This window comes from Trichechus manatus, unplaced genomic scaffold (assembly GCF_000243295.1).
Source record: "Trichechus manatus latirostris isolate Lorelei unplaced genomic scaffold, TriManLat1.0 scaffold00041, whole genome shotgun sequence".
Classification (NCBI taxonomy): domain Eukaryota; kingdom Metazoa; phylum Chordata; class Mammalia; order Sirenia; family Trichechidae; genus Trichechus; species Trichechus manatus.
In genome coordinates this window covers 7,425,352-7,440,845 of record NW_004443977.1, presented here as the reverse complement: position 1 = coordinate 7,440,845, position 15,494 = coordinate 7,425,352, and the positions used below count along the sequence as shown (strand labels likewise).

The 15,494-nt window shown below is 44.8% G+C and overlaps 1 protein-coding gene across 4 annotated transcripts in view; it reads right to left on the bottom strand.

Annotated features, from left to right (window-relative positions):
* Positions 1–15,494, bottom strand: part of SMARCAL1 (SWI/SNF related, matrix associated, actin dependent regulator of chromatin, subfamily a like 1) — a 56,648-nt gene that overhangs the window by 23,551 nt on the left and 17,603 nt on the right. For all 4 annotated transcript variants that reach the window (XR_002824085.1, XM_023731277.1, XM_004376297.2 and 1 more), the window contains exons 8-11: positions 14,576–14,726; positions 12,267–12,425; positions 9,168–9,233; positions 3,251–3,391 (exon numbers count right to left, since the gene is read on the bottom strand). Coding sequence is in view for 3 of the 4 variants with exons in the window: in XM_023731277.1 (XP_023587045.1) it covers positions 3,251–3,391; positions 9,168–9,233; positions 12,267–12,425; positions 14,576–14,726 (517 nt within the window). In the remaining variant the exon portion in view is untranslated. The remainder of the gene's footprint in view (positions 1–3,250; positions 3,392–9,167; positions 9,234–12,266; positions 12,426–14,575; positions 14,727–15,494) is intronic.

Sequence of the window (15,494 nt, the reverse complement as noted above, 5' to 3'; positions counted from 1 at the left end):
GTGAAATCAGTCGAACTGGTGGTGGTGGTGGTTGCGGGTAGGGGACCTAGGACCCAGGCTCTTGCCCATCTGGCTGAATCCAGAGGGAGTTTCTGGATTGCCTAGGCAGTCCCTCACATACACGGTCCCCTCACTTAGCAGCTCTTGAGAGGCAGATTCCCAATTAAAATAAAAACTTTATCCTTCACCGACAGTCTTACTGAAAAAAGGAAGGATACACACATAGAAGATCAAGGACCCACAGTGTCTGCTGCCTTTATTTTCCACTGCTCAACTCCCCTCCTGCCTCACCCTCCTGGACCATGAGTTACCTCAGGGTGGGGGCCAGGTGTGCTCATTTTTGAGGGCCCCGGGACCTAGAGTCATGGAGGAGACATGCTAACCCAAAACAAACCCATTGCCATCAAGTCGATTCCGACTCATAGAGACCCTATAGTACAGAGAAGAACTTCCCCATAGGGTTTCCAAGGCTGTAATCTTTAAGGAAGCAGATTGCTACATCTTTCTCCCTTGGAGCAGCTGGTGCATTTGATCCACCGACCTTTCAGTTAGCAGCTGGAGACATGGTCGGTGTCCTGTAAACCTTCACTGAACTGAGGCTGGTAAGAAAGTCAAAGATGGAGAAATAAAATGATCAAAAGCTGTTTCTTCTTATTAAAAAATACTCTGAAATCAACTGGGAGTTCTCAGCAAACGCCTTTCAATAGCTCTGGGGTCACAAATGAGCTAAGCACGGGGTGCTCTCTTCAGTGGCGTCTCTTAATGCTTGAAGGTAACCAATCAAAAGCAGCTCTGGCTTACAGGCTGCATTAAATAAAAATCATGCCGGGAACAAGTGGATATTATAATTAATTTGGATACCATGCTCCTAACTTCTAATCCTGTCAGCTCTTAATCTTGCAGGCCAAGACCCAACAATACAAAAGATTTTAAATTGGGTTCTGGGATAATCACAATCCAACAAGCATTTATTGAAAACTTAACATGTACAGGCACTGGGCTAGGTGGAAGGACAGATCTAAAGATGTCTATGCCCTTAGTTTGTTGTTGTTAGCCATTGTAGACTCAGCCCCGGCTCATGGCGATCCCGCTCACAATACAACAAAATGTCGTCCGGTCCTGTGCCATCCCCGTGATCAGTTGTAGCTTCAACAGTTGTGGTCCATATAGTTTTCACCAGCTGATTTTTGGAAGTAGACTGCCAAGCATTTCTTCCTAGCCTGTCTTAGTCTGGAAGCTCCATCGAAACTTGTTCAGCATCATAGCAACACACAAGCCACCACTGACACTTGGGTGGTGGCTGGGCATGCGGTGCGTTGGCCACGAATCAAACCCATGCAAGGCAAGCATTCTACACCAAACCACTGATGCCTCGTGCCCTTAGCTTAGGGAATAGCAATACTATTTTATTAACTGCCACATGGTAGGAACATCATTTGCTATGTTTGTTTTATCTGGCAGAAGAGAGGGCACGAAGAGGACAGGAAAGGGAGAATTCACAGATGTCTCCTTGGTTTCTGGCTTGAGGGACTGGGGAAATAGGGGCTTGAGATTGAGAACACAGGAAGGGATAGTCTTTAAGAAGCCCCTTTCACCACTAGTTCATCATTACCCCATGGACCTAGACAGTCATGGGAGAGAAGACCCTTTTCAGAAAGTGAATCATTTGCAATTAGGACAAAGGTAAAAATTACATGCAAAGAGCTTGAGGAATCATGAAAACTATATGCCATCAATCTAATCTGGACTGGTCCATGCGGGAAGTGGGTAAGATTTTGTTAAAGAAGTATATGGCTTTTAAATACATTTGAAAATTGAGACGTTTCCAGTTTCAATAACCACCTAAAAATGGTCTGCAATTAAGTTTGCAAAGCCCTACAATTTACATTATAAGTACTTTGTTTGAATGTAAGTGGATACTTTTTAAGTACTTGAAAAATTTTTTCTTTTAAAAAAGTATTTAAAAATAAGGCAGATAATCTTATTTATATATCACAAACTCGCATAATTGTCTTTTCCATCACAGATGGCATGTGAGTAAACTGCAGCCATTTCTCCAAACTGTCAGTGTCTTAGATGTAAACAGGAGCTCTGTAAATTTGTGATTTAATTACAAAACAGGAATCCCTAAGGTCTGAATTAATAAGGTTTTAGAAAGAGTTTTTTTTTTTGTTTGTTTGTTTAATGATAGTTCTCTTTTTTTTTACTATGGCAAATATAAGCGCTGGCGGCGCAGTGGTTAAGAGCTCGGCTGCTACCAAAAGGTCGGCAGTTCAAATCCTCCAGCTGCTCCTCGGAAACCCTATGGGGCAGTTTTACTCTGTCCTATAGGGTTGCTATGAGTTGGAATCAACTCGATGGCAACAGGTTTTTGGTTTATGGTAAATATATATGTAACCAAACATCTGCCATTTCAATGTTTTTTACATGTACAATTCCGTGACATTAATCCTATTCAGCTTGTTGTTCAACCATGACCACTATCCATTTCCAAATGTTTCCATCCCTCTTAACAGAAGCTCAGTGTCTCCTAAGCCAGTGAATCTCCCCTTCCCCCTCCCTCTTGCCCACGCCTGGTAACCACTGACAAACTTAGGCAGGAAGACAGACTGTGACTGCAATGGCATTTGTGTTAACAGGCTCCCTGGCCATTGCAGAGAACTCACACTGCATAGACTGTAGCTCTACCAGCACCATATTCATGGAACTAATATGTAAGTCAAAGGCTTCTGGCCACTGATCAGGAACAATTCACTATAATGAGCCACCACTTATGAGCAAAGGTTCAGTGACAAAAATCTACCCAAGGCAGCTTGAGATGGTGCTTCCACCTCTGTTGTCCTAGCACAGACAAGATTTTTTCACTTTACTTCATACTCCTCCCCCACCTCACTCACCTTCTCCCCCTGCCGAAGCCTCACCCTTACCTCTAGCTCACCTCAGTACTTCTCTCAGATAAGCACCAATGGCTCTCAGAGCCCCACACATCTAGCATTAGCCACTGGTCCATTTACTGTAGAACACTGGCTGGGAATCACCAAAGACATTAAAGCCAGAGGGGATCGTTCTCATCTTACCCCTGGGGAAACTCTCAGGTCAGAGTTAGGCCAAGCAGAACTAAAACCTCCACCCAGATCCCTGGCCAGTGTTCTTCTGTCCACACCACAGCCAGGGAGAAGGAACAAAAAGGTTAAGTGCCGAGATGAGGATGAGGGATGTGTGGGCAAAAGAGGGAAGAGAGAATGAATACCCGCTTGGCATCACAGTAGCGCAGTCCGAAGGCATGGAACTGAGGAAAGAAAGTTGGCTTGACTGCGATGATCTGAGTGTAGAGCTCCGCAGGCCGGGACATGGCTGGTGTGCCTGACAGCAAGATCACCCTCTTGGCAACCTAGAAAACACACAGCCAAAGGTGTTGTGAAGACACGGGAAAGACACAGGGGAGATCCAGCCTGCCCCAAGGAGGCAAGAGCTGGATGCCACCAAAAACAGCAAAATCCTCTGGGATCTAGCACAAACACCTTTCACTTCCTGGGCACCCGAATGCTTGCAGTTCTCAAGTTTAATCACCTCAGAACTAAGGGGAGATCCCAAAGATGCTAAAGGCTGGCCTCTTTCCAGAACTCCATGTGGCTCATGCGTGGGGCTCAATGAGTGAAGGTACCATGACTAGAAAAAAAGACCACCTGTGACCAGAGAACCTGATGGCACTGCTGGGGGGCACTTAGATGTCACTTCGGTTTCTTTAAGTCCTCACTCACTGTCTTCATGGCGCCCTCTGCTGAGCTTTATCTTGGCACTTAATGCATCACACTGAATTTTATTTTCTTCTCTCTCCCTCACTAGAATGCAAACTACTTTTTTGATGGTGGTAAACACATATGTAACAAAACATGTCATTTTACCATTCTTCACATGTACAATTTAGTAACATGGTGTTTATTATGTTATTCAACTGACACCATTATCTATTTACAAATTTTTCCATCACCCTTAACAGAACTCAGTGTCTTCTAAGCAATGAGTTCCCCCTTCCCCCTCCTTCCTGCCCACCCCTGGTAACCACCAATAATCGTAAGTCTGTGTACATTTGCCTATTCTAGATCTTTCATGTAAGTGGAATCAGACAATATTTGTCCTTCTGACTACAAACTTCTTGTGATCAAAGACCAGGCTCTGTCTGCCCTCATATTCTATAGTATAGTGCCTGGTACAGAGTAAGTAATCAATAAATGCTCACTGTAGGCCGAAAACAACTCAGAAGGCAGCTTATCAGTGTTCTAGGGAACACGGGGTAAATTCAAAGAACCCAGCATTGGAAAAGGAAGTGGAATGGGGTGGACAGCAATAGGTCTGAGCTTCTTCCAGAATGGATTTCTGATGTCCAAGTTGAACTTATGATCAGATGATAACTCTTAAGACCTGAACTCTCTTTCCAGGATGAAGTGTCAGGGATTGTCTATGTAATAAGCCCCTATTTTCTTTAGAGGGGGAAAAAAAGGCCTTCATTAACTCAACCTGACAATGTTTCAGGCCTAGAGATCCCTGACTCAAGCTCATTTTGCAGTTAATAAGGACTTAAAAAGGTGGGCCCAAGTCCATTTACCCGAAACTCACCACCCTGGTCTGCAGCAGCTCAGCAGCAGGCAGGAGGGAAATAAATAGCTGGTCAATTACAATGAGGAACTCCAGGTTCCTCACTACCCTGACACCAAGCTGATTCAAGAAGAGTAGACCCAATATCCTGCCTCTTATTAAGATGGGAAAGAGGGTAGAAATTTTTAAAAAAGAGAGACATTTCTCACTGCATTGGAACATACAATCATCAAAAATCATTGGAGGTAAAATTCGTTTCAGCTCCGGGAAGGGACCCTACCGTGGAGCTCAGTTGTCTAGAAATAGCTTGTTAACCACTGTAACCTTGAGTTAATGGCAGTGGTATAAGGCAATCGTGAGCAGTAAATCACCTGAGGGGGGATTGGGTTTTCAAATAGACATACTGCCTCATAAAAATAAATAAATAAAGGTGTGACAGAGGGAAGGCAAAATGATAAATATACAATGTATGCAATTCTCAAGATGCACTTCTGCCCTCTCAGCAACTGCCACTACCCAATTCCATTACGATGAGAGTGCCAGGAATTTCTCCATCTATAATTTTCCACAGTTCAGTTACCCAGGCCTTCTAATTTCCTGCACGGTTTAATGCATACTCATTAAAATAACAATGAGCTTCTTGAAGGACGTCTGTAGCACTGCTTGCCATGGCTCAAAACCATTTCAATGAAATGGGGAAAAAATGAAAAGTTTTATCAATAGGAAAAATCTGCCCATCATCCAAAGAGCTTGGAGGCGCAGTGGTTGAAGTAGCTGCTAACAGAAAGATCAGTGGTTCGAACCCACCAGGCACTCTGCGGGAGAAAGATGTGGCAGTCTGCTTCCATACAAATTATAACCTTGGAAACACTAATGGGCAGTTCTCCTTTGTCTTATAGGGCCGCGATAGGTAGGAATCGACTTGATAGCAGTGAGTATGGCCCATCATCCCAAACCTATTCCTCCATCTCGCTGTGCTTGCCCAAGGATTGAGCTCCTGGATCAGGTATGGAAATGAATCCAGGGCTCTCTGTAAGATATTTATAGAATGTAGTTAATACTGAGTCAGTTCTCCCATAATCTTCCCAGACTGGAGAGTGATGGGATCACTGCAAATGGATGTTTGTGGGTGTTAAAAAGCAGAGGCAGTATTATGGAAAAAGGCCAGCTTCGTAAAGAAACCAGAAGAATGTCTCAATTGTTACAAAGTGATGTGGCCTGCCCTCTGCCCAGCCCCAACATGTGTGTGGTCATCACTGTCATCTATTTTAATCCATACCCAGCTGCAAATGGTGCATATGATTTATATGTCATTTGCAATCTAGAAAAATATGAATGCATACATCTACGTAAATAAGCACTAACTGAACACTTCACAGTTAACTCACCTGGCTAAGGAAAGAAAGCACCAGACAAGACATATTTAGATTAATTTTCTCAGAGTATCTAGAGCAGTGGTTCTCAACCAGGGGAAGAGAAGTGATCTGCCCTCCAGGGGACATCTGGCAATGTCTGGAGGCATTTTTGGTTGCCACAACTTGGGTGATGCTACTGGCATCTAGTGGGTAGAGGTCAGGGATGCTGCTAAGTATCCTACAATGCATGGGACAGCCACCCCACAACAAAGAATGACACAGCCTAAAATGTCAACAGTGCTGAGGTTGAGAATCTCTGATCTAGATGAAGATACAGCCAAGAAAGGAAGAAGGGCTTGGTTAACAGAATAACAAACAGACCCCCACTCCTACCCCCACCCCAATCCTGCAAACAGTCCAGCGGTAAGTGAAGTCAATGTTACAGAAGAGACTGGTTTCAAGGCACCCTTAGAAGTGGCAGGCGATATTCATGGGTCCTATTTTATTTTTTCATTGTGCTTTAAGTGAAAGTTTATAATTCAAGTTAGTCTCTCATACAAAAATTTATAGTTATGTGACCCTAGTTACTCTCCCTATACTGTGACAGCACACTCCTCCTTTCCACCCGATTTCCCACATCCATTGAATCAGCTCCTGACCCCCTCTGCCTTCTCATCTCGCCTCTGGACAGGAGCTGCCCATTTAGTCTCATGTATCTTCCTAAGCTAAGAAGCACACTCTTCACGAGTATCATTTTATGTCTATGGGTCCTATTTTAAACTACAAATTCATCAGCTCTATAGTAATGCAAAGCAATGTATACTAATTAGCAGTTCAAAGATTTGTTTTAAACATGTCACTCTGAAACACAGCTAAGATATTAAAGATGTAAACGCTGCTTTAAAAGGTCTGGCTCAGAAGCACGTATTTCAGAAACCAATATATAGCTCAGCCTGCATAACCAGATGACAACATTAACAAGGCAGTTGCTAAGAAGCTTTCATATTGTAAGTTTAATAATATAATCTATCTATTGTGCAATTTCTTTCGTCTAAACAATTGGTACAGATTTAATTTTAGTTATGGCTGTAATATTGGAACCACAATGCCAACCACGGTCTATTAACATTCTTCTAAGGAAAACCACACTAAAGCTTCCCAAAGACAGGGTCACTACCCTGGGAAAAATGCTTCAGTTAAATGCGTCCATAAACAGCTATCTATATATGAATATTTATGGGCGATATGAACAGAGGATCAAGTTTTTTAAGTAAAGAGATTTTAAGTTTGGAGCATACGACATAATCCTACTTTAGAAGATGTATCATATTACTTGTTGTCATGGATTGAATTATGTCCCCCGAAAAATGTGTGTATCGATTTGCTGGGCCACGATTCCCGGTATGGTGTGATTTTCCTATATGCTGTAAATCCTGCCTTTATGATGTTAATGAGGGAGGATGGGTGACAGTTGTGTTAGTGAGGCAGGACTCAATCTACAAGACTGGACTGTGTCCTGAGGCAATCTCTTGAGATATAAAAGACAGAAGTGAGCAGAGAGACAGGGGCACCTCATAACATCAAGAAACAGTGCCAGGAGCAGAGCGCATCCTTTGGACTCAGGGTCCCGGTGCGGAGAAGGTCCTAGTCCTGGGGAACACTGATGAGAAGGCCAACAGAGAAAGAAAGCCTTCCCCTGGAGCTAACACCCTGAATTTGGACTTTTAGCCTACTTGACTACGAAGAAACAAATTTCTGTTTGTTAAAGCCATCCACTTGTAGTATTTCTGTTACACCAGCACTAGATGACTAAGACACTTGTTATTTCTAAAAACAAAAACAAAACAAAACAAAGTTTAAAATGAGTAGACATTTGCGTGTTTTTGGGGGGAGTGAAGATTGGTAAGATTACTTTTCAAATGCTGAGCTCAATCAACGTTTAGCATATCTGTTCCCCCGTTTACTTCAGGTAAAACTTCAGCTTCCTTTAAGCATTAAGAACTGCAGCTTTAAAACGCTGGCCCAGCACCAAGGCTGCTTTAGTAGAGCGCCACACAAACACACACTTTTGTTTGCTCAGTCTACACCAACCAAAGTGGATTCCTCCGAAGTCATCTGTGAAAGATTTCTAACTTGTCACAAGAGAAAAATCCACTTTTCTAAATGGACTTTTTTTTTGGCCATATTAGAAATAAGCACACTACAGAAAGATGGAGAAAAATTTTGGGGAGGGGGGGTTTCCCTTGGTCAGGGGTGTGTGTGTGTGGCGGAGGGGCCAGGACACAGGATACAGAGCCCATATTTCATGTTGGGATACTTCAGATTAAGACAGAAACCTACACTGCAGACCCTCCCCTCTTCTCAGAAGCCGGGACTCCTAACAATCAAGCACTCAGGCACAAGTTTACACCGGCACAGTAAGGAAGGTGGAGGCTGGTCCTCCTGTTAACAAAAAGGCTTCGGGTGGCCACAGAAAAACGGCCTTGCCTTAGAAGGTGCATCTCAGCTTTGCCAGCACTTCTTGCTGTCTGCCAACTCCAGCCCGGTTCTGAGTTTGCACCTCTCTCTCATTTCCCAGCACTGGGACAGCTTTGCCACTGCAAATGACTTTGAGGACAAGCAGCTTCCCCTGAGCTGTTCAGAGGATGAGCAGCTAGATCTTCCCCCTTTCCCTCAACTAGGCAGGAGGCCAGAGGATTCTGGATTCCAGCTGACCTAGCCTGTGGCCTTCAACAGGCTACAGAATTCTTCATCTCTGAGGAAAAGACATGACGGCCTCAACTTCTCATGCCTTAGCAAGATGTTAGGAAGGAAAATGAAACTGGCCCCAAAGCTGTGAGCAGAGGTGCCTTAAGTCAATGCAAGGAGTCCCTGGGTGACACACATGATTAACGTGTTCGGCTGCTAACTGAAAGGTTGGAGTTTTGAATCCATGCAGAAGCGAAACAGAAGAAAGTCCTGGGGATCTACTTCCGAAAAATCACAGCCATTGAAAACCCTATGAAGCAGTTCTACTCTGACATTCGTGTGCTCTCCATGAGTTGGAAAAGACTCCACGGCAACTGGTTAATGGTTAAGTCAGTGCTAATGTCCACAGCCCACAGGCCCTGGTTTGCAGCCCCTGCTCTACCCGGACCCCTTTCCGCCCCAGCAAAACACTGTGGGGTCTCATGCTGAGTGGGCTCAGGCTGGAAGTCTGTGCTCAGCAACACTTACCTTTAGAATGGGCATAGCTGCTCGACAGCGGGCAGTCTTACTGTTTTTGAGGAAGTGAGACTCATCCTGAAAAGAAACAGCACGTAGGTGAACAAGGTCAAATCCTGAACGGACAGAGATAGAGCCCCACATTAGCCTTGGCCTGGCCTGGTGTTTCCACTGTGGCTGCCTCCCTCAGCACTTTCTATTCCTGGAGACAGTGCTGTGGCCTAGGCGAGGACCAGGGTTCTGGGGGCACCTCCTCGACTCCGCTCTGGACAAGTTGCTCTGAGGACAGCTGCCCACCTAAAAAGTGGGGCTAGTGAATACCCCACCCTATGAGATTGCAGTGATGAAGAAACCACTGAAAGGCAGGTTGCTGCTTTGTGAGACGCACCTCTCATCTGTATGGCACATAAAGTAATGTGTGCTGAGACCCACCGTGTGCCCTGTACTGGCGAGAGGCACTGGGGGCAGAGCCGACCGGGACAGCCCCTGCCCTTATGGCTCACAGTTCAATATGGACACCAGACACACCAACCACTGATCAGATCACATTACACGTGCCATCAATGAGATGTGAGGTGAACAAAGTATTGTGGGAGCTGAGAGAAGGGAAAACCATTCCTGTCCTCAGGGGCTCACCTGTTATGCTAAGAAAATGGAAGTAGATTATTTATAGCTCTGCATTCTGCGCATAGGCAAATATAAAATTTGTTATATTTTCCGGAGCCATGTGAGTAACTAAGACATTGTTCATATGTGGGGGGAGACTTTCTAGTTTGGCCCATGTTCAAATTACTTGCTATGTGACTTTGGGCAAATACTTGGTGCTACCTTCTCCATCTGTAAAATGGGTATAATAACAGCACCTAATGTATCGGGCTGATGGAAGTCTTAAATGTGCTCTTAGAACAGTCCTGCCCCTTAGTAAGCACTCAATGGTTTCAGCCACCCTTATGGCTGGCCTATATTGATCCTCAAGGATGAACTGCAAGAAACCCTCTGTCCCATTTCAACTACAATGAACCGAAACAGACCTCAAAAGCAAAATGGAAGGGAGCGTAAGATGAACCCCGAAATGTGAAGACAGCACAAGCCTGAGTGTAACATCCATACTCCCACCCGATGATGAGGCCCTTATGAGAGTCAGGAGCAAAAGGTGTTTATGGAGAGAAAAGAGCAGAAAGCACAGAGGATACATGAGGGAATGGACCTGTTCACAGAGTGGGCAGACATGTACACTATTATAACTAATCACAAGAAACAGCTCTGTCTGCAGCTTCCTCTAAGAAGTTTTGCACCTCAGAGTCATCACTTTACTCCTTCCTATGACATTTCTTTGAAGGCAAAAGAGGACAGGGCTCCTACTTAACTGAAGAACAAACTACCACTGGTGGGTAAAGGGCATGCCTAAAACCGCTGGCAAGTTACGTGCTGAACCAGACACAGAAAAACATGAATTCTGAAGCCAGATGCAGCCTAGCTGTAACCCATAGCTCCCCAGCTTCCTGGCATCATGTCTACGGGCAATTTATCTAACCTCTCTCATCCTCAGTTTCACTAACTGAAACGGGGACAATACTTGCCTGCAAAGGCTAACGGGAAGATTAGCAATGACATATGTAAAGTACCTAATAGAAGACAGACAATAAATGGAGGCATTATTCTTCCTGCCCACCCTACAACCATCTCCATCATGCTGGAATAATTCTTTTAATGTTTTCATTTTACATTCATGCTAAATTTTTTTTCCAAGTGATACCTGAATTTGCGCCGAACCAGAAAGTTATGTATTTTTACTTAAATAAAGCATGAGTTCTACATTTTTTTTTGCCAACCGTGCCCACCTCCTGCAAGGTATTTTTGTAAGCGTGCTATGCCAATGTAAAAAAAATTGGCATAATGTGCTTACAAACTATGAGGGTGGGGCTCAGCTGGCAAACAAACATAGAATGCATGCTACCTGCGTAAAAATATGGTACTCCCTCAAAGACTCATTTTTCATACAGCTTTGAAAAAATATAAAAATTTGCATTTGCTTCTGCTCAGAACACAGTATGGTTCTCATGTCTAACACATAACAATAGATTCCCTGAGGTCAGCAATTGTATCTTCTTCTATTCTCTAAGCTCCTATGATACTTTGCTCACAGCTCCATGAAAGCACTCGGAATGTATTCTAATGATCTATTTGCGTGTCCATCTTTCCTACTAGGCTGTGAGCCCATGGAGGACAGGGCTGCCCTTTCTCACCTCTGCACCCTCAGTGCGCAGCTCAGTGATGGGCGCGGGGCTGCTACTCAACATGTTAGATGAACAAGGGTGGATGGGCCTCTCTACAAGTTAGCCCAGTGTGGGAACACCATGGGCAGGCCTCTACTGCTCTCCTGTTGCCTTGGATGATGGAGAGGCTAGATAAGATACATAGACCAATTCTGAGCACTAAGATTTGGGGAGTCATTGTCAATAAAGAATTTTATTTTTAAATGTCCACATATCATGGGCATTAAGCAACACATGACTGTATTCAGTACTCACAGAAGTGGCTGGGTACCAAGTCTCTCTAGACTTTCCTTATGAAGTATGTGAGGAGATAAAAGAGAAAGCCAGCAACTGAAGGACGTGCTATCAAATCTGGGAATAGAACTTTCGTAAAGCCTTCTTCAAAATAAAAAGTGTAAATTTTTTTTTTGGGGGGGGGGCATAGGGGGAGTCTTCCTTTCGGCAGGAAGAAAGCTTACCAACTGAACTGTACACCTGAGGCATTCTGACAAGATGCTATCTAGGTGTAGTTCTCTGAGCCCACATAGTCTGGAGTCACATGCTGGCCTCCAGCCATGACCTCACGATGGGAAGAGATGGGCTAGAACCCCCCAGCACAGGCCTATTAAATTACATTTAAAACAAAACTCCCCAGGAGATTCCAATATGTAGTCAGGGCTGAAAACCACTATTTGAGAGGAATGAAATGTCAGTTCTCCACAAAATAAAGACAATGACTTCTATTCTCCTAGAAACTGAGCGAGGCTAAAAGAGATTACAGACATGAAAGTTCACTGAGCTTTTAAGAATGCTTCCACAGAGATAACGAACTTAAAGCCTGTGCCAAGTCACTTACAACGATGACAACTTTAAAAGGGGTTTTTAGCTGTTTTTCCAACTTGCTAAGAAGGTCAAAACTGACGATGTTGACCAAGCCAGCTCTCAGGTGGTCCTTCCCGGTCACCACGACATTGATGCAGTCGGGGGTCAAAGATGGCAGCCACAGGAGGAAGGCCTGGGAATGACAGGAAGGAGCAGAGCCAAAATGACGACCCAGCTCAGCAGCGGCCACAGTGACTCCCGCCAAATCATCGACAACACTCTCTCCACTTTAACATGTTCTGAAAAATGAACTCAGTGTCTACCCTCCACACCCTCTGGCATGTGCCATAATCCTTGTCCCCACTGATCCCAATCATCTCCATCTTCCTTGTCCCCATCCACTCTCCACTTCCCACTAACAGGACACTTCTTTCCTCGGTGAGTAAGCACTTGTCGGTAGGCACTTTGTGAAGTCTATGGATTTGATTTCTGTGCTCTCTAGCTAGATGGCAAGTATCTGCACAGAAACAATGTGACCCTTTTAAAGAACAATTTTATGTACCACCAGATCCTGGTACACTGCAGGCAAACTATAAATGTTTATTGATGACGATGAAAGTATTTGTCAGTATTTTGTATAAAGCCATCTGCTCTCTCCAGAAATCCTACCATCTCCAGCCAAAGCCAGTACCTGGAGCCAATGGAAGGCCATTGTCGCCTCTGTGTCAGGTGCTGCCCTGCTCACCTGGGCGAACGATTCTGGTATCAGAAGTGCTTTCTCTTCCTCTAGTCTCAGTCCTACCTACAACCATCTGACCGTCAGTCTCTTCCCCAGAATTTCTGGGGTGCACAGGGGATCTAACACACCTGGAACAAATACACATATTGAATTACCAGTCTCCAGAGGCACTGGGAGAATCCAGAACACAAGGACAGGAAAAGAATGAGGTACTGTTCAGATGCATATTTTTTACATTTTGCCTTCCTTCAGTTTGAGTGGCATGTCTGGGCATCAGGCTGACCACAGCAGGCAAGGCTCACTGAGGTTTTAGGAAGAAGCCAAGCTGGGAGGTTGCTGACATTATCAGCACAAAGCAAGGTCAAGTCATGCATGATGAACTAGGTCTTCCTTCCTCACCAGTGGTATGTCACTAAGCTTGGTCTCAAGAATTTTCATTCATTTCACAGACCACTCTGATCCCTGGATTTATGGTAGAAAAAGCTTAAGGCTGGGTGATAATCCACTGTTCGTGTCATGTTCTTTACTGATATAGGTATCTGGTAGTGCACATCCTACCCACACTGCCTCCTGTGGAGTGCAAAAACCCTTAGACAAGAAGTTGGGAGACGTGACCTCAAGTTCCCGCAGTGCTCCTCACTGGCAGTAAGCATGGCAAAACCTCTGGGAGATCCAGTTTTCTCATCTGTAAATGGGGCTAATACCTATCATTTCTAATGCACATGGCTGTTATAGGATTAATGGGGATAAAGGAGGTAAAAATATTTTGAAAATTAAGGCGTACTTAGGAATTCTCTGGTGGCACAGTGGTTAAGCATTTGGCTGCTAAGCAAAAGGTCGGCAGTTCGAATCCACCAGCTGCTCCCTGGAAACCCTATGGGGCAGTTCTACTCTGTCCTATAGGATCACTGTGAGTTGGAATAGACTCAACAGCAAAGGGTTTTTTTTAAGGAATTCTCTAGTTTCTGAGTCATACAAACGGTTAATGCACTTAGCTGCTAACCAAGGGGTTGGAGGTTGGAATCCAACCAGAGGCACCTCGAAAGAAAGGCCTGGTGATCTACTTTTGAAAAATCAGCCACTGAAAACCTTACGGAGCACAATTCTACTCTGACACAAATGGGGTTGCCATGAGTAGGAACTGACTTGAAATACACTGGTTATTTTTAGGAGGTCTTGTCAACAGATGGAAGTAGGTCCCTGAGCTTGACTGTGCTGTTGTTAGTTGCTGTCGAGTCGGTTCTGACTCACGATAACCCCATGTGCTGCAAAGCAGAACTGCTCCATAGGGTTTTCATGGCTGTGATCTTTTAGAGACAGATCACCAAGTCTCTCTCCTGAGACACCGCTGGGTGGGTCTGAACTGCCAACCTTTCGGCTAGTAGTTGAGCTTGATAACCCCTTGGCTTTTCTTCCCTAAAGGTATAACCTGACTCTAAGTCAGAAAACCATCTCCCTGGCCTTAGGAGGCCATCATATCTCTCCTCCTGCCTTTGGCTGAGATAGAGTCCTTAAAGATCCAAGGCCCCGTCCCCAAAGTGTTATTTTATTACTGTAACACTGAGGAAAACTTTTGTTAGCATCACAATACAAAGAGAACTGACCTGCTCCCAGGTGAAGCGCACAGATGACGGCACCACCACCAGGAGTGGCCACTCCTTCCGGTAAAAGGCCGCTATGCAGATGGCTTGGATGGTCTTCCCCAGGCCCATGTCATCAGCAAGCAGCAGGCGGCCTCTTTTTGCTATGGCAAAACTGAGAAGAGACGAGGTCAGGAGAGTACCCGGGACGCTTCCAGGTGCATCAGGTAATGTACTGTCCATAAGGTGGATAAACACTGCTCTCCATGGGCTCTCATACTACGCAGCACAGGCCACAAACAGGGACTTGCTCCCCCAAGAGGAAAGAGCAGGAACCAAGTCAGAATTAAGGGGGCAGAATTAAGGGGGGAAAAAAGTCAAAATAGGGAAAATGTGAAATGGTGGCCCCAAAAGGTAGGAAGAAGATCTAGAAGATAAGCAGGTTGTGGAAGCCAGGGGAGGAAGTTTCCAATAAAAGGAGTCAGTCCCAACCCAACGTGAGCAAGGCCCAAGGAATGTGAACAGAGGAGAGTGACAAACAGTCCATAAAACCAGTTGCCACAGAAGTGATTCCAACTCATGGCAACCCCATGTGTGTCAGAGGAGAACTGTGCTCCACAGGGTTTTCAATGGCTGATTTTTCAGAAGTTGGTTGCCAGGCCTTTCTTCTGAGGTACCTCAGGGTGGACTCAAAAGTTCCAACCTTTTAGTTAGCAGTTCAGTGCATTAACTGTTTGCACAACCCAGGAACTCCAATCACTCCATAGGAGGGACTAAAGCAGGGCCCACTTGTTCATTGAGAAACTGTCCTAGAAAGAAGGACAGAAGAAGCGTTGTTGTCAGAAGAGGCCGTGGGGTGAAAACAAGCTTTCTGGGGATCTGAGAGAGCTATTTATGCATAAAGGCCAAGGGAAGGAACTAGCAAAGATAGAAAATGCTGAAG